The 24,280-nt window shown below is 38.1% G+C and overlaps 1 protein-coding gene and 2 long non-coding RNA genes across 3 annotated transcripts; 2 read left to right on the plus strand and 1 right to left on the minus strand.

Moving 5' to 3' along the window:
• Window positions 1-681: 681 nt before the first annotated feature.
• On the plus strand, window positions 682-10,948 carry LOC148876530 (oligopeptide transporter 4-like). The gene is made up of 6 exons (XM_088972447.1): window positions 682-1,561; window positions 3,916-4,013; window positions 5,855-6,418; window positions 6,653-6,902; window positions 8,733-8,915; window positions 10,197-10,948. Exons 1-6 carry the CDS (start codon window positions 1,043-1,045, stop codon window positions 10,809-10,811), a joined length of 2,229 nt encoding a protein of 742 aa, XP_088828573.1. The 5' UTR covers window positions 682-1,042; the 3' UTR covers window positions 10,812-10,948.
• Window positions 10,949-12,780: 1,832 nt separating this feature from the next.
• On the minus strand, window positions 12,781-14,972 carry LOC148876531 (uncharacterized). The gene is made up of 3 exons (XR_016112328.1): window positions 14,098-14,972; window positions 13,229-14,017; window positions 12,781-13,138 (listed from the first exon to the last, which is right to left on the minus strand). It is a non-coding gene; the product is annotated as an uncharacterized LOC148876531 (long non-coding RNA).
• On the plus strand, window positions 14,247-16,728 carry LOC148876532 (uncharacterized). Its single transcript, XR_016112324.1, has 2 exons — window positions 14,247-15,064; window positions 16,498-16,728. It is a non-coding gene; the product is annotated as an uncharacterized LOC148876532 (long non-coding RNA).
• Window positions 16,729-24,280: the final 7,552 nt, after the last annotated feature.

The following is a 24,280-nucleotide window of genomic DNA, read 5'->3' on the forward strand; positions in this document are numbered from 1 at the left end:
ATAATAATAATAATAATAATAACGTAATATTTAGAAATTAATATTATTATTTCATTAATTATCCATGTCTTATTTAATTACCTATTTAATTCTTGTCTAGTAATATTTATTTATTTCTCATTAAATTATTTAATAATTTATTATAGTAATTAATTAAAAATTACTTAATTATGAAATACATAATTTTTAAATGTTAATTAATTATTTATACATATTAAGTTATGGAATTAACCATTTTAATTATATTAATTAATTAATGGTCAATATCTTAAGAAATATGTAATTAATTATAAAAGTAATTATTAATAATTATATTAAAGTCATAATAAATTTAATTAATAAAATAGTTACTTAATTTTTAAAAATATTTAATTATTTATAAATTTGGGTTTGACTATGATATGGGAAATATATGATATTGGAAAAGCGTCTAACCAATAAATTGGAATCATAAACATGATAGCCAATCATGTGTTATTTATCAAAATTCATGGATGGGTTTTAATTGATCAAAACTCTTTGAAACCATGTCCTTCCTTCATCATTTTGCCTCAAAATTTTTATCAATTCCATTATTTATAAATTGTTTTTATATTCATTTTATTAATTCTTAGTTAATTTATTAAATAATTAATTAAACTTTCTCATATACAAGGTTAAAATGGACAATTGTCATTAAAAGAATTCATAACTCAGCATTCAAATTTCATAAGAACTTTCTATATATACATTCAAACTTCATAACCAGAAAAGTTTGATCAACTCGATTACACCTCTAAAATAATTATTACTATTCAGAATTCGGCGTGCAAACTAACATGCCATTAATTGAATTATCTCGCAATTTATTTCTTCAAAAAATCACTCAATCGTTACCTCAAAATAAATTATATATCAGGCTCCACCCACTCACACAGTGTCACACTTCCTCTCCACATCTCTACTCTCTATATGCAGTTGCAAAAAGCTACTTGATATCTTCTCTGTTTTTTTCTTTTTTTTTTTTTTTGATAAAAATATCTTCTCTCTTTCACCAATCGCCATGGCGACATCAGAAATAGAACTCTTGACAACGAGGAAGAAAGCGGAGATTGAATATGAGATAGATGAAGAGGAACTGTCCCCGATTGAAGAAGTGCGACTGACGGTGATGAACACCGACGATCCATCGCTGCCCATATGGACTTTCCGAATGTGGTTTATGGGATTGATATCATGTGCACTGCTGTCGTTCCTCAACCAGTTTTTCTCCTACCAGACGGAGCCCATCATCATAACCCAGATCACCGTTCAGGTCGCTACGCTCCCCATCGGCCGCTTCATGGCCTCCGTTCTCCCACGGACGAAGTTCCGTCTGCCGTGTTTTGGGTCCACGGAATTCTCCTTGAATCCTGGACCTTTTAACATGAAGGAGCACGTACTCGTCTCTATGTTCGCCAATGCCGGCAGTGCTTTCGGTGGCGGATCGCCATACGCGGTAGAAATCATCAACATCATTAAGGTTTTTTATCACCGGAATATCTCCTTCTTTGCTGGTTGGATGCTTGTCATCACAACCCAGGTTCTCTCTCTCTCTCGCTCTACTGTGTGTATATGTGGGGACCGGATCCAGTAGCTATTATAGTTAAAGTACTTTCAATGAACCCTAATAAATATTCTGACAATAACCGCCAAGTGCCAAAATGGTTTTTAACCTCTTTCAAAAGTAGGTTGGTTATATTTTGACAATTTTCCAAGTGATCGGTGAAGTTGCTTACAACGTTTGGCCTACCTGATTCGGACTAGTACGTGAAGCTAAGGCAATAACACGTTGTTTTGGCTGCCTGCTACAACTACTAACTAGGGCCAGGGTGGGCCGTGCTAATGATGCTGAGGCAATAGCACGTTGTTGGGCTGCGGGCTATAACTACTAACTAGGGCCAGGGTGGGCCGTTCTAATGATGCTGAGGCAATAGCACGTTGTTTGGGCTGCGGGCTATAACTACTAACTAGGGCCAGGGTGGGCCGTCTGAGGCATCGTTTCTTGTTGTTATGAAACCTCTCCTGAATTTTGATAAATGCAATCAAGTTTGGATTGAGGCGTCAGATAGCTCAACCCTAACTCGAGCTTGCCCAACATTTTATGATTATATACACTTTTACATATTTATATATTGTGTTATGTATTTATACTATATATATTTATATGTATAATATGTATTTTTACTATTACAGACACCATAAACTATATTTAGTTATTTACAGTATGTATATGATTATTTTAAACTCACACCCATGCACATGCATATACAAAAACACACATGTTATGTATTTTATTTATGTAAAAACATTTTTTGCTTATATATCTATACGTATAAGTTATGCATATATACATTTATTAATGGCATTTGTTCATATTTTTCAACCTATTCTATTGGTATTTGAGCTACAAATCCCAATAAAAATTTTTATTAAAAACATGTTCAAACTGGGCCCACCCGTTCAAGCCTAGCTTGAGCCCAAGCCCAACTCAAGATGCATTGGATTGAAATCAGGTTGGACTTGGGTTGGTAAACTCGGACTTGAGCTTGGGATGGACTAGACTTGAGCTTGATGTTTGAGACTTAGGTTTGGGGCTAGGTTGAGCTTGACCATAAACCTGACCCTACCCCCAACCCACCCAAGTTGCACTTACACCTATCTCTTTCCACCTTCTTAATACATTAATTTAATTTTCTATCAAACATATTAAAATATTAATATTTAAGTTCAACATTTTTTTTGGTAAACAAGTTAAACTGTGATACCAGAAAAAACTTCTAACCAATCACACGGAATTAGAAAAGTTGAAACCACTTAGGTGGCATTCCTCGAAATTTATGGAGGAGGTTGGTCAAAGCACTTCTAGTTTCGGTAAAATACTTTTTTGACATCATAGATTTTTGCTGATATTTAAGTTAATTTAAATATTAAAATAAGATAAGTAATTATGGTAAAATTATAATAATTAAAAAATATTATTATAGTTATAATTAATATATTATCTTAAAACAATTATTAATTGTTATTGCTAATAAAAATTATAATTTTAAATCCATTTAAATTAATTACATTAATCAAGTTATAAAACTATACTAACTTTTATTAATAAAAAATCATAAAAACAAAATTATTAATAAAGTTAATAATTAATAAAATTAATAATAATGTATTAGTTTTAAATTTAATTTTTTAATGTCCACTTAAATTTCATTTAACAGCAATAAAAAATTAATATAAAATTTGCCCACTCTCACCAATTAAGATTGCAATTACACTGTCATAAGAATGTTATAAGGCTACTTCTAGTTGTTAACAAATTAAGTCGTGCATACAATATTGGTCGTAACTAGTTATTATATAAAGCAATAAACTCATTGTTAGGGCTGCAAGGATATTATACATGCCTAGACCCAAACATGATTTATAAAGATTCCAATTGGAATAGCTAGAATCTTATTCACCCAATTTATCAAGATGCAGCTACCATGGTCACATCAAATGTTGACTCTATTTAACAAAATGATTTCAATTAAGTATAAAAGGGTTAAATGATCTTTTACTTTTGCAAATTAGTTGGGTGGTGTGAAACCATGATTTTTAAAACTAATTGGGAGACTAAATCGGTCAGGGGTCCGGTTATTAGGTCGAACGGTCCAATCATTCGAATCGAACGATTGGCCTGTTCTAACAAAAAATAAAAAATGGTCAAAATGATTTGAATAGTTAATCACCCGGGTTAATGGTTTATTGACTAAAAATCAACAACTTAAAAAAAATTCGATTTTGAAAAAAAACAGAATCGATCACCTGATCGATTTCCAGTTTTTTTGATTCCAACCATCAGGTCCAGTTTTGAAAACCACGTGTACTAAAGTATATATGCCTATGGATCAGGTATTAGGCTATGGTTGGGCGGGACTACTGAGGAAGTACGTGGTGGAACCTGCACATATGTGGTGGCCTTATACACTTGCTCAAGTCTCTATGTTCCGGTGAGTACATTAGAAAATGTTTGTACAATATGATATTATTGTTATTACTGGCTTAGTAGTACTAAATGATTGTGTTAATAATGAAATTGGTTGAACAAGGCAACTTTGCCTTTCCGTTCTATACTTCTCTATGTATGGAAAGGAAATATATTCAACATGCAACCCCTCTCCCGTAAGGCCATGATCATTACTTTGCCTTCCCCATTCAACAATTAAGAGGGTATTGGCCAAGGTGAATGATTTTGTTTTCTTAAATCAAAGCAACTGTTATTATGGCTTCATTTTGAAGGAATATAAATATAAATATATAGAGTGCAAAATCTTGTATTTTGCATTATTTTGTATGTATTTGTATAATATATATTTTTATTTGTATTTTTTTTTTAAATTCAACCTATTGAAGGAATATAAATATAAATATAAGTATTTTTTTCTTTTTCTTTTGTTTTTTTGAAATGCTTCTCATTGTTTTCTCAAGGTGGTTGAAGTCGTTGATAGATTGTTCTTGATCCTTTCATTTTGTGGTTTATTGTTTCAACCTAGCAACGAGTTATGATTTTTCTTTTTTCCTCCGTCTCTATCTCTATTTTGGGTTTGAAATTAATGTTTTTATGTAGAGAAATGAGATTGTTTTTTTTTTTTTTTTAATGGTGAATAATGACTTTATTTTTTTTAAAATATTAGCTTAATACCTGTATTTGTAAGGCCATTACTCATGATGACTCTTGCTATCTAAGATTAAACGTAGACGCAACTGGCCTGAGAGAAAAGGCGAGATTATTCTATTAGTAAGGCCATTGTCCTAAGTCTGCACACTCCTAGCTTCCATTATTATAATGATGTTTTGTTCTCTAAACTAGCGGGGGCCGTGCGATAATTAACCTTTATGTATAACCAATTCTATCTATTTTACTTTATTAATGATTAAATCTTACAACTTTTGTAAATGCTGCTTAAATATTTAAAATATTTAAATATTAGTAAATATATAAAGTTAGATTGTAGTCATAATTAATTTAATCTATAAATTAACTATTTTAGTCATAATTAAATTAGTCTAAGCCCGAGCTCAAAGTTTAAGACTTCGGGTTGGGCTTGGGTTGATCATCAACCTGACCCAACCCTTAAGTTGCACTTTTAAGAAAAATGTGACATTTGTCATGAGACTGAACCAAACTGAGCACAACCCATGCATGCATTATCTTTTGATTTTTAACTATTTTTGGATGAAAATTATTAATATTGAAACGAAAGGAGCTATGGGGGATCGACTACCCCCGTTGTATAGCCTAATGAGCAAAAATAAATAAATAAAAGATCACAAGCCTGATTTTGATAGTCTATTAACAGTTTTTAAAGTTGCTTGGCTTAACATGGCCCACACCCTAAGCGCAATAATATTTATCTGCGCTTGGGATAGGGACAAACTTGCCTATATTAATTATAAAACTATGATTTTTTTATAAATTAAATTTTTATTGAATTTTAGTTGATTACAAAAAATATATAAAGATTTATATATATACTCTCGTAACTAATTATGATATTTTTATTAACAAAAATTTAAAATTTTATTTGGTAATGGGTTGGGTTGGCCCTATTCTAAATCCTAATAGAGCATCTTCCTGATTTCTTGGGGCCGAAAAGGGGAGATTGTGATATTGGTGACAAATCAAAAGGCTTAAAAAGTGAATAATCAAGACCCTCTTACAATTGCTTGATTGGGATAGTGGAGCAAGGAGAGACAAGTTGACGTGACCATCCTTGTTTTAATATAATTTTAATTATGATTATGTAATAGTAGCTGTGGTAATAACTGATTCAAGGTTTGAACTTTGTAGGGCACTACATGAAAAAGATGATCAAGGCATGTCAAGAGGGAAGTTCTTCTTGATTGCACTCATTTGCAGTTTCTGCTGGTGTATTGTTCCAGGCTACCTCTTCCCTACTCTGTCAAGCATTTCATGGATTTGTTGGGCATTCTCCAAGTCAGTCACAGCCCACCAGATCGGCTCAGGAATGCAGGGTCTGGGGATCGGAGCATTTTCACTAGATTGGACTGTTGTATCTTCCTTTCTGTACAGCCCCCTCCTGAGCCCTTTCTTTGCCACAGTTAACGTCTATATCGGCTATGTCGTATTCATCTACATTATCATCCCTATATCATACTGGGGATTAAACCTGTACAATGCCAAAACATTTCCCATCTTCTCCTCTCACTTGTTCACATCCCATGGTCAAATGTATAATGTTTCAGCCATCGTGAATGATAAGTTTGAGATAGATATCGCAAATTATGAGAAACAAGGGCGGGTCCATGTGAGCATGTTATTCGCTCTGTCGTATGGCTTTGCCTTTGCCACTGTTGCAGCCACCCTAACGCATGTTGCCTTGTTTCATGGAAGGTACGTGATGTATTCCTCAGGCCTCAAGTTGTACCGATCATTTTTCTTTGAGTATATGCATTAATTCTTCTAAAGCTTAATTTGGAAGGAGTATAAGTATAAATATATACAGTACAAATTCATATAAAATAATACAAAATATAAGGTTTTGTACTCTACATATTTATATATTGTATTTGTACTCCTTCCAAATGGAGCCTAAATTCCTTTTCATGTACTGGAATTGATGCACAGGGAAATCTATGAACGATATTGTTCATACAATGGCAAGGAGGACATTCACACAAGATTGATGAAGAAGTACAGTGACATACCTGGATGGTGGTTCTACCTATTGCTTGTAGTGACTCTCGTAGTCTCTCTTTTGCTTTGCATCTTCCTGAAAAGTCAGGTCCAGATGCCCTGGTGGGGATTCCTCTTCGCGTCTGTCATTGCCTTCGTCTTTACTCTTCCCATCACCGTCATTGTTGCTACAACAAATCAGGTAATAGAGTTGAGCTTTTCCCTCCAACCCCCAACTCTTTTTGGCATGGGGCAATGGAGTTCAAATCATTCCCCCACAAAATTGCCTTCCACGACATCCCACAACATATCTCCGCCGTGTATTGAAAACATCTCCGGATGATAATATCAGGAATGATGATGTCATCATCAGGGGATGATTCTAACACACAGTGGAGATGTGCTGTGGGACGTTGTGGGGGGCACTCTTGTGGGGAGCTGATTCAGTCTCTAGGGTAATGGCCTTTTTTAAGTTTCATATTCAGTTAACGGCATTATTCTGGCCTTATCTATGAAATTAGAAGTTGATTGTGGTAGAAGAGATTATAGTTAAAGTACTTTAGTCTTTCTTCTCTTTTGATAGCAGTGATAAAAACAGTTTCCTACTTTTATAAACTTTTATCACTTAAATTTTTTACAGTTGTTTTATGATTCAACTTCAATACCGTCTTTTAGCTAGGTTTATGCCTGACAGCCTAATTAAGTAAAAGCTTGGGGGGGGGGGTGAAAAAGGAGAAAGTTTTGTCAATACTTCAGAGTAATATTGTAAACTGAATATCTATATTATTAGTGAAAATATGAATAAGAGTGTGCAGTTTTTGATTGACTTAAGTATTCATATTTTTGAATTTGGTCCTTACTAATTTTAAGGACAGAAATATAATTTGAACCACTTTTCTCCTCACTCAAATCCCTGTCATTAAGTCTTATCTTTAAGTTATTAACTCCCAATAACATTCATTGAATGATATTCTTGATTAAAATACCCTTAATTTTAAATTTAGTTTCTCTGATTACGAAGGCACAAAATGTAATTTGAATTATTACATTTATGCTCGCTCAATTCCCTGTCATTAAGCTTAATATTTAGGGTATTAACTCTCGTTATTTCATTAAATCCTATATTAATTAACCATATTAAAGAAAAATAAGTACGACAAAGAATAATTGTTTTTATTCAAGATAGAAATAAAATATAGATTTAAAAAGAACCTAAAATGGAATTGTTTTCCTTTTAGGTGTCAAATCAATAATTCTAACCTTTGGGTCAAATATATCAAACCTGATGTCATAATTAAATAATGGTAAAAATTAAAAAATGAATACACAAAATGGTATACAAATACAAATAAAATTATAAAAAATAAATTGTGCATATCTCTAATATGTATATTCATCATATTAAATAAAAATAAGAGTAAAAGATAAAAATAATTTTTATAGACAAAAATATAAAAATAAAAAATTTTGAAAATATATTATTTATTATCATCATCATCATCATAAAAAATTACCACTGCACATGCACACTATATATTGATACAAAAATTCCATTACCCAATATGCTGGTCCCTGCCTGAGATTTTATCATGTCTTAGCAAAAATTACGGGATATAACCTATCATTAGTTAACAACCAGGGTTGCTTGTACAAGCTTGATTTCGGCCCCTTTTAGCTCGTCTTTTGCGCAGATCTTTTGGGCTTCTTAAAGACTCAAAGTTCAAAAATCAAGTCTTTTTCCATTTGGTTGCCTGTAGCTCGGTAGCTCAAAAGATCCCCTTTGAAAAACCTCAATTTTAGGAGCTTCAAATGTAGCTTCCGGACTTTAGAAAATAGATAAGTTGGAATCACAAAACAAAAATGTTTTCACTACTTCCACCCAAATTAGATATTTATAGCTATGAATATGTGCTATTTTGCATTTTAAAGATATCAAAAGCAAATTTTTCGTTTTCTCTTTACTCTTGCTTGTCAGGAATTGTTTAATATCTTTCAAAGTTTTTAAGCAGACCATCTTTTAATTTGTTTACAGGTACCACCGCTAAACAAGCTCACAGAGTATATCATGGGTATCATATTACCAGGAAAACCTATAGCTAATGCGTGCCTCAAAACCTATGGGTCTATCAGCGCGATGCAGGCTGTTGCTTTTCTCGGTGATTTCAAGCTAGGCCATTATATGAAGATTCCACCAAAATCAATGTTCTTAGTTCAGGTATGCTTCTCTTTTAGCATTCTAAACTTTATTAACTATGCTTGTTGTAAAGGTAAATATATAATTATACTATTATGCTTTCGTTGGTTGCACATGAAAGAGAAAGAAATTGAACATTTGGGCTTCAAGTGTAAATAAGTACAGGCTCATTCATACCTTGTGTTTTGAGACTACTTGATCAGAGTGGCTTTAATACCATCTCAAAGAACCATTCAAGAAAAAAACTTAAGCTGATAGGTGAGATTAACACTAGACCACTTGGTCAAAATGGCTTTTATGCCATCTTAAAGCAGGGGCGGAGCCAGGGGGGACCTAGGGGAGTCATGCGCCCCCCCCCCCCCCCGCTATGGTCCCAAAAATCCTCACTTGGGATATATTGTTTCATGTACATTGCCCCCTCTCCCACTCTCCACCAAGGGGTTGCAGTTTTCCCCATTCCCGAGGGGTACCCGGGCTCCTTGACCCGATGGGGTCGGGGATGGGAGGTACCCATGAATCCCCGATTGTGGATGTCCCCACTTAATATTATATTATATTATAGATAATATACTATATATGATATAATATTATATATTATATAAGTATAATAATTATTAATTTATTTATAAAACAGTAAAAACTAAAAGTCAAAAACATAATTCGAAGAAATCAAGAAAACTTGAAAAGTTGGAAAACCCTTAACCCTCGGCTAAACCAGTTACTAGTCTTCATTCTCCTGTCTTCGACAGAGAAGACTCAAGAGAGGCGACTAAACCACAAAACCAGTAAACCCTATCTTTATCTTCGTCGCCAATTCGTTGACTGCCAACCGCCGTCGCTGACTGTTGCCACTAGCCACTCGCCCGTCGGACATCGAACAGAGGAGAGGCCAGAGAACTGAGGAAGAGACTTCGTCTTCGTCGTCGATTCGCAGACTGCCGGCCTTCATCATCATCGCTGACCGTCGTCGCCGTCGCTGTCACCCTTTAGATTCTCTCTCATCAGTCATCATTGACATAAACTCTTCCAAGTCCCAATGGTCCTCTCTCTCTCTCTTAGTTTCGGGGATTCGGGTCTCCGACGATGAATTCATCCCCGTCGAAGTCGGGGATGGAGGGGGATTCCTTTCCCCGTTGGGGATCGGGAACGGGGACGGTGTTAACACGATGACGCATCATTAATTAATTTCTATCTTAATTGTGCTGGTTGTTTACTACATTCTACTTTGTATTGATTCAATTTGCTTATCATGTTCTTATTGTTTTTTCTGTTGGAATTTACATATTTGGGCCACCAAACTAGTTCATCGGAACCATCCTGGCTGGAACGGTCAACGTTGCTGTGGCCATGTGGATGCTGAAATCTATTCCAAATATCTGTGAAGATCAGATACTCCCTCCGGGCAGTCCTTGGACTTGCCCAAATGATCGTGTCTTCTTCGATGCATCTGTGATCTGGGGCCTTGTGGGACCCAAACGAATCGTTGGAAGTCTTGGAAACTACGGGGCACTGAACTGGTTCTTCGTTGGCGGTGCCTTGGCGCCACTTCTGGTCTGGCTTTTACACAAGACGTTTCCCAAGAAAACTTGGATTTCACTGATTAACTTCCCCGTCCTCTTAGGAGCAACAGTTACGATGCCAGCAGCAACAACAGTGAACTTCAATTCTTGGGCTTTGGTGGGCACGATTTTCAATTTCTTCATCTTCCGGTACCGAAAGAGCTGGTGGCAGAGGTATAACTATGTGCTTTCGGGAGCTCTGGATGCTGGGGTTGCTGTCATGGGGGTTTTTCTCTACTTCTCACTCCACATGGAAGGTAAACACTTGGACTGGTGGGGTACAGGTGGCGAGCATTGTGATTTAGCTTCTTGTCCTACGGCTAAGGGTATAGTGGTTGATGGGTGTCCCATCTATTGATTCTCTTCTTTTACAACATTTACTGTCCATATGCATTGGGCTTCTCAACCTCGAATTAGTTAACTGTTTATTTTACATGAAATGCCAAGTTGTAATTCATGGGCAAATTTTAAAACGTTATATAAAGCTTTTCTATACCCGTTGTGTGCTTATACAAGGGGTAAAAAATATTCCTATTAACAGGAGCTAATGGTAAAAGAAGTATTAATCAGTTGTCAGAAACGGTAAAAATAGTGTTAGTCAATTTTTAAACAGTAAAGAAACACTTAATCAAATAATTAAATCATAAGTATAGTTTAAGGAATTTATCCATGGAAGAATGATTCTCAAGCGATAGAATTAATTTAGTAATTATATATTTTTGAGACTTGGGTAAAAAATTTCTTATCATCTGAAAATTTGTTATAACTTTATTTTGGACATAAAATAGCACTGTTAAATGCAATCATCCGGCCTTTAGGGTGTAAACCGGATAGGTTGGGATGGGTTTGTGGTTAATCCAAGCTCGATCCTAAAATTTGGGTTTAAAAAATCTTGGTACACTCAGGATGCGTTGTCAAAACCCGATACATCAGTTTAATGATTTATATTTTTCCAATCCTCAAAACTAAATAAAGAAGGTAGTTTAGTGGTGAGGAAGGGGTTGAATCCTCAGGGAAATATGGTTAAAAATTAGTATTTTGTTTCAAACAAATAAGAAAAAGAAAACAAATTTGGGATTTGCATAAAATAAGAAAACAAAATTTATTAAAATTGAGATTAAATATTTAGAATTATATATTTATATATATGAATGTATATAATTGAATCAGATTGGTCCAGCCCAAAAATATAAAATTCTAATTTTTTTAATCCAAACCCAATCCAATGACCGAAAATCCAAATCTAATCCATATAAAATTTGAGGTCGAGCCCGCCCACCTCTGCCGGCCACAAAACAATTCGCCGGATAAGTGAATTTAACAAGGTAAATGAATGCATGCAACCTCGGTATTTTCAAAACCAAACTAGGAATGGTGTGAAGAAGCTATCCGAGTGGCAGGTTTGATGATGGTTCAACCTGACGGTGAGCTCAGCGAGGCAATCGAAGCAATCAAAACCCAGCAGGCCGGCGCCCAATCATCAGTTGCTTAGTAAAATAGTTTCCCAAACCGCCTAGGTCAAGGACGATCGAGTTGATATCATTGGCAACGCTTTAAGGTTTAAAGCAAAATGAGTTAAGCGAATCATACGTAACGTTCAAAGTTGGAACACTTTGGCCCGGCCGGTTAAAGCAAATCATACGACGTAATGTTCGAAGTTGGAAACTTGGAACACTTTGGGTGTGTACGATTTAACGGGTTTGGTTCAAGGCAAATTATACGATTTAACTGGACAATTCATGAACTGCTGGCAGTGGGTGTGTGATATGTAGGTACTGGATGGAAAGTTTCTCTTCCCTGGTCTTTGATCCAGTAATGATAGCACCAATCCGTAAGGAAGCCAAATATGCTGTGTGTAAAGGATAATGTTAGTAAGCTCTTTCTGAAAAGAAAGGGAATGATGCATGTGAGCTATTGTTTTGTGTATTCCAAATCCATAGAAATAGTAGTAAAAACAGTGGAATTCCATTACCATCGACAAATCATTCAAAGTTCATGCATGGGGTGGTGAGCTGCACTTCGGGAGCTGCCAGTGCTGGAACATCCGCTAACTGTTTACAGAAATGCTTGAACATCCAAATGTGAATGAGGTGGTGGTGATGGCGGCCCCACTTCCGGAAGCGACATAATAATAATAAAAAAAAGGAGCCTCACCACATCGGCTTTTCTGGGCTACATAATTGTGGATAGTGAAGAACATTTCTGAACCACATGAGTTGGAAACAGGAAAATGCAGAACATAGACATGATTACATCTATACTATCAAGAACGCAAGCAATCAAAGGCAGTATAACAAGAAAATAAACAAACACGTGAAGAGAGAGGATTGATCGGAAGAATACTACAGGGAGAGAGTCAAGTCTGTTGAGCCACTCCGCTCGTCATCTATATATATGATCGTTACAGTAACAATAACAGCTTTTAAAGAAGCTAGCATACTTGTGATAAATTGTATATATATCCAATTTCTCTATATAGACTACAAATCAGATAGTTGGTATTAATTAACAGTACACGAACCAACATCTCCAACTCCAATTCCAAGCCCACCCACCTAACCTGATGCTCTGGGTCTGGGCGTTCATCAACTCCATGAAAGACCATCTTATGAAACCATGGAGTTCAAGATACAAATAGCTCTTCACTGATGTCCAAGCCCCTTAGACGCAGGGGCAGCAGCAAACCTAGAGGAAAACGCACGATGGAATGAATCCTCATCATCTTCATCCCAGCAACCTTCATCGAAGTTCTGGGCGTAGCTCAAAGGATCATACCTGAAACCACCACCTCGATTCGGTTGCCTGGTTCTGAAAACCGCTCTGAAGCTGCAACCCTCACTTCGATGGAGCCCAACTCTTTTTGGCCATGAGAGCTTATGCTTGAGACGACCCCAGCATGAAAGCAACCCAACTTCGTCATGATTCTCCTCCTTGAAAGATGAAGAAGACTTCTCCATTGTTTTAGCTTTTGGAGAAGACCTTAGACCTCCCTCTTTTGGGGAAAAGGAGAAATTATTCCCTGCTCTTTGCAGTCTCCTTTCCTTTTATTTCCCATCATTTATTTATTTCTTTTAAGGTAAATTTCTTAAACTACCTTACTGTTCAACTAATTGATTAAGTGTACTTTTACTGTCTATAAATTAACTAATACAACCTCTACTATTTCTATTTTTGACAATTGATTAATCATTCTTAGTCATTAACATAAAATATAAAAAAAGCTATTTTACCCTCCTATTTGGTTCTCTTCATCTTCCTCTCATTCCCTTCGCCAGAATTGTCAAGATCGGGGTGAGGACATTTGCTTACTTGCTCCAACAGACACTGGTGGATGTAAGTATCTCCTGCTGCAAGAAACTTGACGCTACCTCGTCACTACGAGCTCTGGAACCTATCTGGGACAGGATCCTACAACTGCATATTGATTGTGTGTGGGACAGCCTCCACCAGGTCACTGGCGACAGGCCATCTGCCAACATGGTTTTGAACCCAACAAATCCAGGGATGATGCAAGCACATCAGATTGGCCTACTGAATTCATGATCTTCTTGGGTGATGATATTCCTGTGAAGTGGATTACTCGTGTTCAAATAGGCATTAATTGCAGCAGGTTCTAGAGGAAAACTTGGGACCGACTACGATACCTCTCCCTCTGGATTGCCGTTGGTGAGCTGTTGAACCCTCTAGCTTCATCTGGATTGGACAATTGCTCTGTTCTAGAGGAGATCAGGATTAGGGTGGAAGGCGACTGCAGGATGGGGCCAAAACCAACAGAACAACCATTTGGATTGAGCTCCCTTGCACGGTATCACAGGCTTTCAAAGATGCAGTTAGACTGTGGAGATACAATAGGTTATGCATTAACAGCTCCAACCGGACACATGGATCTGAGCTTGTGGGAGAGGGTTTACCAGATTGGAATTGAGAATCTGAAGTTAACTGAGCTCGACTACTGGCTACCAAAGGACAGGGATGTTAACCAGAGGAGCTTGTCATTCTCTCCCTATCTGTCATTCTTTCTTCCCGCTCTTTCTCTCTCTCCTCCTCTTTCACTTCCGTGTTTCACCACCGCCGTTGCAGCGGCGAATTTGGTACTTCTCTCTCTCGCCACTTCTCCTCTCCTTATCTCTCTCACTCTCTCTCTTCTTGCGATTTCTCTCTTTCTCTCTTTCTCTCCTCTTTCACTTCCTCTATTTCACCATCCCTGCTGCAAGTTGCAGAGACAGATCTGGTATTCTCTCGCCACCTTTTTGTCTCCCTATATCTCATTCTCTCTCTCTCTCCATTCTCAACCTCTCATCTCTCTCTCCCCTCCGCCCCTCTGTTTTCATTCAAAGAGGCTCATCGCCGCCGCCAAAGCGAGAAGGGGGTGCCGCTGGTTCGCCGCCGTGTGCAGCTGCGTCTTCACCTCCGCCTGTCTCTCTTTGGTCTCTCTCTCTATTCTCAACCTATCGTCTCTCTCTCCCCTCTGCCCCTCTGATTTCACTCAAAGAGGGCTCATCACTGCCGCCAGAGCGAGAAGGGGGTTCCGCCACCGCCGTTGCATCTTCTAGCGGCAGATTTGGTATAGGTTTCTCATCTGCGTTTTGAAGATGGACACCTAGAAAGCAGGTTGACGGCATGTAACGTAAAACGTTACATTTGCATCAATTAATAACATTATTATAGTGCAACAGTCAAAACGTTACATAATCGTGGCGCAAATGATAATGCAAAATAATGGGAATAATATAAAATTAAGTTTCAGTTTCTTATTTTTAAACCTGTTTTGATGGTAGATGGTAATATAAGCCCATTATTTTGGTCCTCTCACTACTCTCTTCTGTTCACTTACATCACCTAAAATGAGAGAAAAGTTATCTTGCTAAGTTGGGACATCAAGGTGATGGGAGTGGGTTCAGCTTTGAGACAAAAATTATCTTGCCAAGCAACAAAGACAATGGCCGGAGGGAAGTCAAATTTGTGTTTTGCATGCTTAGAAACATGTTTTGGGTTTATCGTATCAACTAACATTTGGTATGAGAGCCTTGCTTTTGCCTCTACCTTGTCATGTTAGATTGGCTCATAAATAAAATTATTACATTTCGGTGCCTATGTATTTTGAATATGAGTTCTTTGATTTTGAATTTTTTGTGCAAAATATACTGGGATTTCTGTGAATTTTATGATTGATTTCATAGATAATTGATCAAAAAATGACCCGGCTAAAGGTAGGAAACGATACTAAATGATGTGGATCCATATTTTAGGTGCTGATCGTTTTTAACTCCCTGAAGAGCTAAACTAAAGACACGTTGCTTGCTTTGGGCATTAAGAAAAAAAAAAAGTTTGTAGTATGCACCTTGTTTATATGCTAACAACTATATTTTGTGCATGTATAATTTTAATTTGTCATTATGCATGCTATTTTTAGTGCATAAATAATTTTACTTTTGGGCTACAATATGTTGGTAGTTGCCTGAAAATAACACTTTTAGTGTTTAGTTTTATATATGTGCCTAAATTTTGTGAATATGCATGTATAATTTTATTTTATGCACACAATTTTAGTTTAAATTATTTCAACACATAAACAATTATTTTTGGGCACTTTTTTTATTATATTGCTCAAATTAAGTTTATGCATGAATTATGTGATTATTCTTGGTAAATGCTTATCACTTGAGGATGAATAGTTCTTATGCATTAAGTAGAGCCTGAAACACTAAAAGAAATTTAGTTATATCTATATAATTGGAGAGTAGCCACAACATCTTCAGTTAATCAAAAATTATATATTAAGTTAATATCACATAAATTGTGATTAATTATACTTGATATAATAAAATTTATCCCACAGGAAATTTTGTTATATCTATATAATTAATTAGGATAAAATACCAAATTATTTTCATAATTTACCCACAAGGATTATGAACTGGAATATAGTTTGGTGGTTTTATCATTGAGAATAGAAAATAATTTTCCATTCTTCAATTTCTAGTTTTTATTTTATTTCTGCAATTTATTTTTATCAAATTTAATTTTTGTCTTCCTTTTTGTAGATTTGAAATTCGGTTAGGTAAGACGGAAGGCCCAACTTAAGGAGTTTGAGGGTCAAAGGATAGATCTAGAGACTGTTACCTTTGACCGAGTTGTAGATTTTTCATTTAGTTTTTTTTTCTATTTCTGTTATTTATTTATTTTTCTGCAATTTTTGCTTTCAGCATTGTTAGAATTTTATTTTAATGTATTCCAGTTCAGTTAATTAAATTTTGTGTTTTTGCAATATCAAATCTTGTTATTTGTCTGGATTGAAGTATGTAACAATTTTTCCCCCGCTTCCCTGTGGATACGGCCCCTTTCTCACCACTAACTGCATTTTGTAGTTATTTTGAGAATCAAAAAATTTATAAATATTGAAATTGGTGTTTCAAAGTGGTTAACAACATGCTTCCGGACACACCACCTCGCCAGACCTGAATGGCTAGGCACCTCAGGACCATATAGAGAATGGTTAGCCCCCAACATGAGCACACTAGTTGGTGGCCGAGCTAAGCCCAAAGGACTAACACCTTAATTATGTGACCCGACTGACTTGAAACGGCCAAGGCTCTAAGCCAAATCGGCCCAATAGGGCATGACAAGAATGACACCCCTATCCAACTGTGAAAGAGGGTGGTAGCCGAACTCCGAAAAATCACCTTGCCTCAAGCCAGAGAAGAGATGGCTGAGTACCACGGTGAACCCCCTCAAGGAGTGCGAGCTCTATGAGAACGAGCACCACCAAGCTCCCCAACAACGTTGAGGACACAGAGGAACTCCAGCCAATCAAGACCCTAAGTAGATCAGTTCGAGCAAAGAGCCTCTAAGGCCCGATCGGTGTTGTGCCCCAATGGACGTGTAGTCTGAGAAGCACACCTACCAGTCGAACTCCCAAGTGGGGTAACTTAAAAAGAGAAAGAAATAGTTTATGGAAAAAAGTGTGCTGAACAAAAGTAGATTTTCATTAACAAAAATGTAGTACATTGATTATGAGCCCAACATACCTAGTCATGTACAATAAAAAAGGACAGGACAAAACCATCTAGACCGGCCATGCTATATAGGGGTTTTGTGTTAGATAGTTTTTGTATGCCCTTAGCTTCAATCATAATGATGTATTTTATGAGTTTATTGTAAATGAATAAAAGTGCATATTTGATTCATGTTCCTTTGGTATGTTTCTGTGTAATACCCTTAAACTGGACACTTAATGAGACTCGTGTTAGTTTAGAATGTTCACAGCCAGTGGGGCGGTCTGGGGAGACCTATCCTGACAAGGCTGACACTATGGTGCCACCAAGTCGGATGGGGTGGCTTGTCTCAGCTACCAGGGTGAGACCCTAGGCACATACAATGTGGGATTAATTGAATCTTTGAACTAGATCAGATTTTCAGTATTGCCCTGGACCTTGGAGATTGATGGCCAAAACTAGAAAGTTACACCCGACCCCTAGACTCGATTATGATACTGCACTAGGTGTCGGATTGGGCTGTCTTTGATGTACCAATCAGTGAGATCCTTAGCGGGGGTCAAAACTTGGGTATGTTGGGACAGTCTGAGAATTCATCTGAGTGGGTGATCATAGTGACAGGATCAGCCCCTTTGTCGGACAAAGGTAATGATCGGGGATGCACTCTCACTAATGAAAACCAAGACTACCGGCAGCCGATTTCAATCGTTGAAATTTGTTTTGAAAAATATATTTTATATGAGATATAAAAGTATATAAATTATGGTTTCAAAATGACTTGCAAAAGGTTTTAATTCCCGGGATCCATATATGAGAGAGTGCAACATTGTTCCTTGCAGCCGAGGGAGAGGTCCTCTCTTGTCGGGCAGTGTATGATCATTATGGGCTGAGAGGTTAAGTGTAAGGCCTTTGATGATAATACCTGATGGGATAATCTTGCATCTACCCACAGTCCCTGGGTGTTATAAGGTGGTTTGGCCCGGGGACCACTTAGGGTAAGTGTTGGGCCCATAGAGCCCATCTGATGGGTTTCAGGGGGTGCACTGTCCATAACAGTGTATTCGGCCAGGCCTTGTAACAAAGGCTGGGCTGAACCCATGTGGCTGATGTGTAGATCAATGTTTGGGTCCCACGTCGTACAAGGAAACCCAACTGGGCAGCAGTTTCGAAGGCTTAATGAATACATAACCCTAAATGGGCCTTAAGCCCATTTTGAACTGGGCTGATTTGATTAGTCTTTAAGGGGTGAATTTTGAGATAAGATCAGCTGATAGGATCGGGCCCACACCCTATCCACTCAGAGAGTCCAAGATCCAAATGAGATTTAGATTTGGAAACTTCCTAATCTGCAGATAAGATAAGGATTATCCATTATCTTAAAGGGACTTCTAATCCATATATGATTTGGATTAGCAACTCCTAATGGGATTAGGAGCTGATCCCTTTAAGTCTATAAAAGGAAGAGGAGGCGGCAGCCTTTAGACATCCAACAATCACTAGCAACAGTCTTGTCTTCAGAGCTGAGATCACAGAAAAGATAATTCTGCACCCTGCAAATACTCTCTAGCCGCCTCCTTCCTGCAGCCACCGCCTACAACAGTTCGATCTCCATTGCTTGGGAGAAATCAAGATTGGATCTTGATTCCAATCTTTTGGAGAAAAGACTGGTAGGAGTTGTATTCACAAGCCGTCCAGGTGATTCTTGGAAAGAATCAAGTTCTTAGGAAGAACACTGTTGATTCTGCTCCACCCTGCACTGCGCCATCTTCAGTGGGAGCAGATTCTGGATCCTACCTTGGGCGTGAACACCTCCATTGAGAGATACTATTTCTCTATATCAGGTATTATCTCTCCCTACTCCTTTTGGTTCAGATCTGGTTCAGTTTGTGGTTCAAGAATGATCCTTGAAAATATGATTTTCTAAATAGGGAATTCAATTCCCAGTTGAAGGGAAAGAAAAAAAAATTTGAAATTCGCCTCCTTTATTCCACAATCTTGTGCGTCCATATGATGGATTTCCTATCCCTTCAGTTTGCCTCCTTGGGCGTGTTTGCATTGTCACCCAGAGCAGGTTTTATTGCTGGGGGCACCTCTATGTCAGAGGGATTGTACTCCTCCACGACCGCAACTATCTTAGGATGCCCGCGCATGACCCTTCTATCTCAACAAGTGAAGCCGATTTTCCAAGAGTCCGTAGCATAGTCATTAAGAGCATTCAAGAACTCCTCAGACTCCTTGTACTTGGCCACCGCCTCATCCTCGGCGCGAAGCAGCTTTGCCTCAACACCCTCGACTGCCTTTCACGCCTTGTCACGACCCTACTTAAGCTTGTGTATCTGGGTCCTCGACCTTCACAGGTCCTCGTCCTATGTCACCATTGTATTCTTCAGCTCAGCCATCTCTACCTGCAAATGGGAGAATCTATAATTTTGAGCCTCAGGCATCTGACAAAGGGTGTGCATCCTATCAAATGGGAGAATCGGGCCTTTTGAGCCTCGGCCACCTATAAGACATGAAGTTAAAGAGCATGGCAAACCAAACCGAAGAACAACAAAGACAGTACAGATGCCTTATCATGATGGACTCTTAGATGAACACACTCTCCAGCACACCCACTCATGCAGTTTCTAGTTTCCCTATGAATCCCAAGAAACAGGATACCCTTGGCTAGATACTCAGGGACGCCCTCAGTTTCCAAAGTATCCTTTGGCCAAACACTCCAGCTCGGCATATATACCTCGACCCCTTGGCTAGATACTCAGGGACGCCCTCGGTAGCAATCATCAGGGTGTGGTCCATGATAGGACATGCTATGGTGGAGACCCGTTAAAGCCAACGTCAACTACGTTACCCTCGATAGGTCTTAACCTCTTATGTGGTTGAGGAGTCACAACCTCAGGATGACATTGCTACTGAGTCGCCCCTGCTTGGGGCACCACCTTCCTTTGTGTGATGGCGGCATGTTCCTCGTCCTCTCCTCATCACCAACCATAACCATATATACCAGAAAAAAAGAACAATGGTCAGTCAAAGTGGAAGAAAAGAATCATGAAAAACATAAACCAAGTAAGGACAAACCAGCTGGGGGCTCCATCAGCCCGACACGGATCAACATCGCAAACAAGGTGTATTCCTATACATCCACACTATTTTCCTGATGGCCGTCAACTCTTCAATAGACAACTCAGCCTCATTCTACACCTTCACCTTAGTCTTCAGGACTGAAAAGTTAATGGGGAACAACCAACCCCCCTAACAACGCACAAAGAAGAACCCCTCTTTATAGTGCTTCACTGAAGAGGGGGCTCCCACGAACACCTTATTGTTCCGCTGAGCCAAGAAGTATTAGTAGCCCTGCTGGTGCTTCTTCAGGTGCAGGAAGTATGTGAACATTGATAGGGTAATGTCCATGTCATGAATGGTATAGTAATAGAGGAGGCCAACCAGGTACCTAAAGGAGTTGGGCATAATTTAGATTGGTTGGACACAATACCACCTCAACAGCATGATCGCAATGCCCACATTTAAAGGAAATTTTAGCCCAACTATTATGCTATGCTCATAAATATAGAGTTCGCCCAGCCGAGTTGGACCCTTTTGCCTATTCTGGGTCACCTCAACTCATACTCCTCGGGAATACAATGAAGTGCTCTAATGCAGGCTAGGTCTTGGGGTGTTAACCTATAGGGAGAAGAAGCGAAGCAGCTATTGAACCATGCAAAGGCATTGGGCCCCTCTTCGAACACCACCTCTACATCCATGTTGGCCTCATCGATTTCCCCGACCTCAGCCTCCCCCGCATAGGCATCGGTCTTTTTGTCCCTCGACCTTGGCCGTATGGGCATTGGTCTCATGGACTATGAGTGTGGTGGCCTTGAGATGAAATCCCAGCTCATACTCACTAGTCGATGTACAAGAACTAGACGATGAAGTGGAAGAGCAAGAAGACAAGGAGGAAGAGGAAGACATCTTCCTGAAGTGTAGCACTACGGAGCACTTGAAGCACCAATAGAAGACTAAGCACCTGTTGAACTCCTAAGCATGCTTCTACTTAGAATGACAAAGCAAAATGGCTCACCACCTCCCTTTATATAAAGGCAGCCATTGGTTCAAATCAAATAAGATCAACGACATAAGATTGCTGCCGCACTTTGCATGCGCGTGACCTCGAGAAGACAAAACAATGCATCTACTGACCCATAACGGAAATGGTACAAGCGTTGAACCACCCAATCTGCCCACTAAGCCGGTCTAACTGAAGAATATGTCACATCTCTATAGATAGAATTAAGAGATTAGTAAATGACGGAGTACTTAGTACTCTTGATTATGCTGATTTCGAGAATTGTGTAGATTGCATCAAGGGTAAGCAAACAAACAAGTCTAAGAAGAGTGCCAAAAGGAGTTCAAACGTATTAGAAATCATACATGCTGACATATGCTGTCCAAACATGGATATGTCCGGTCAAAAATATTTCATCACCTTTATCGACGATTACTCACGATACATGTATGTGTATTTCCTTCATAACAAGCATGAAGCAATAGATGCCTTCAAAGTCTTTAAGGCTAAAGTAGAGAACCAATCTGGGAAGAAAATACAAATAGTGAGATCTGATAGAGGTGGTGAATATTATAGTAAATACACTGAGAGTGGACAAGCACCTAGTCCTTTTGCCAAGTTTCTTCAAGAACATGGGATTGTTGCCCAACACACTATGCCTGGATTTCCGGACCAAAATGGTGTTGCAGAAAAAAGGAACCGAACATTGATGGACATGGTGAGAAGTATGCTTAATAACTCCAATCTTCCTAAATTTTTGTGGGTTGAAGCACTAAAGACGGCTACATATATATTAAACCATGTTCTAACCAAGGCTGTCCCAAAAACACCTTTTGAATTATGGAAATGTTAGAAGCCGAGTTTGCAACATATGTGTGTTTGGGGATGTCCGTTTGAGGTAAGAATATATAACCCTCAAGAGAAAAAACTAGACCCAAGGACGATTAGTGGTTTTTTCATTGACTATGCTGAAACGTCTAAGGGTTACAGATTTTACTGTCCATCTCACACTACTAGGATTGTGGAATCAAGAAATGCCAAGTTTCTCGAAAATGACATGATCAGTGGGAGGGATCGGTTCAGGGACTTAATTCCTGATCATGATCATACAGAAACTCAACCTTCCATGTTTTCAGATAGATTGGTAATAGTTCATAGTACTCCTCAAGTTCAAATAAGCGTTGAACAACCAATCGCTGAAATTCCACAAGTTGCTAAGAATCTTCCAATGGATCAACCAGTTTAGGAATTACCTCAAGTTCCTAAACAAACAGTTGAACCACAAGCTTCTTAGGGAGAAGATGGTCCAACATTAAGATGATTTACTCGTGAAAGGAAATCAGTAGTTCCTAGAATTGCAAAGAGTCGAAAATGATCCTGAAATGTTTTCACAAGCCATGAATTGCAAAGAGTCTGATTCGTGGGATGATGCTATGAAGGAAGAAATGAATTCCATGAACAGCAATGGAGTTTGGAATCTTTTAGAGTTGCCTAATGAAGCGAAGGCCATTGGCTATAATTGGGTCTTTAAGACCAAAAGAGATTCATCAGGCAACATTTAGAGATACAAAGCGAGACTCATTGCTAAGGAGTTCACTCAGAAAGAAGGAATCGATTATACGGAAACTTTTCTCCTGTATCTAAGAAGGATTCTCTTCATATTATTTTGGTAGTAGTTGCACATTTTGACCTTGAGCTGCATCAAATGGATGTGAAAACATCATTTCTTAATGGTGACCTAGAAGATGAGGTTTACATGAAACAACCTGAAGGTTTCTCTTCTAGTGATGGTGAGCATTTGGTTTGTAAGCTTAAGAAATCCATATACGGTTTAAAACAAGCTTCTTGTTAGTGGTATTTCAAATTCCAGGAAGTCATTTGGTTTTGTTGAAAACCCCATGGATCAATGTATATACTAGAAGGTCAGTGGGAGTAAAATTTGTTTTCTCGTTTTATATGTGGATGATATTTTGCTTGCAACTAATGACAAGGGCATGCTGCATGAGATGAAACAATTCCTCTCTAAAAACTTTGATATGAAAGATTTGGGTGAGGCATCTTATGTCATTGGCATCAAGATCCATAGAGATAGATCTCATGGTGTTCTAGGTCTATCACAGGAAACCTATATCAATAAGGTTTTGGAGAAATTTCAGATGAAGGATTGTACACCAAGTGTTGCTCCCATAGTGAAGGGCAATAAGTTGAGTTTGAATCAATGGCTGAAGAATGACTTTGAGAGAGAATCTATGAAAAATATTCCATATGCTTCTGCAGTTGGGAGCCTTATGTATGCTCAAGTCTATACAAGACCTGACATTGCATATGCAGTTGAGATGCTAGGACGATATCAAAGTAATCCAGGTATGGACCACTGGAGAGCTGCAAAGAAAGTCATGAGATATCTCCAAGGAACTAAAAATTGCATGCTTATGTATAGGCAGATGGATAGCTTGGATGTGGTTGGCTATTCTGATGCAGACTTTGCTGGCTGTGCTGATTCTCGTAAATCAACGCCTGGGTATATTTTTATTATGGCCGGTGGAGCTGTCTCATGGAGAAGTGTTAAGCAAACTTTGACAGTCACTTCTACAATGGAAGCTGAGTTCATCTCCTGTTTTGATGCTACTTTGCATAGTGTATGGCTTAAGAGTTTCATTTCTGGGCTTAAAGTAGTGGATTCTATTTCTAGGCCTTTAAGAATTTTCTGCGACAACTCAACTGTAGTGTTTTCGGCTAAGAATAATAAGAGTGGGAGTCGAAGCAAAC

This window comes from Nelumbo lutea, chromosome 1 (genome assembly GCF_056320005.1).
Source record: "Nelumbo lutea isolate HS-2025 chromosome 1, American lotus-T2T, whole genome shotgun sequence".
Lineage (NCBI taxonomy): Eukaryota > Viridiplantae > Streptophyta > Magnoliopsida > Proteales > Nelumbonaceae > Nelumbo > Nelumbo lutea.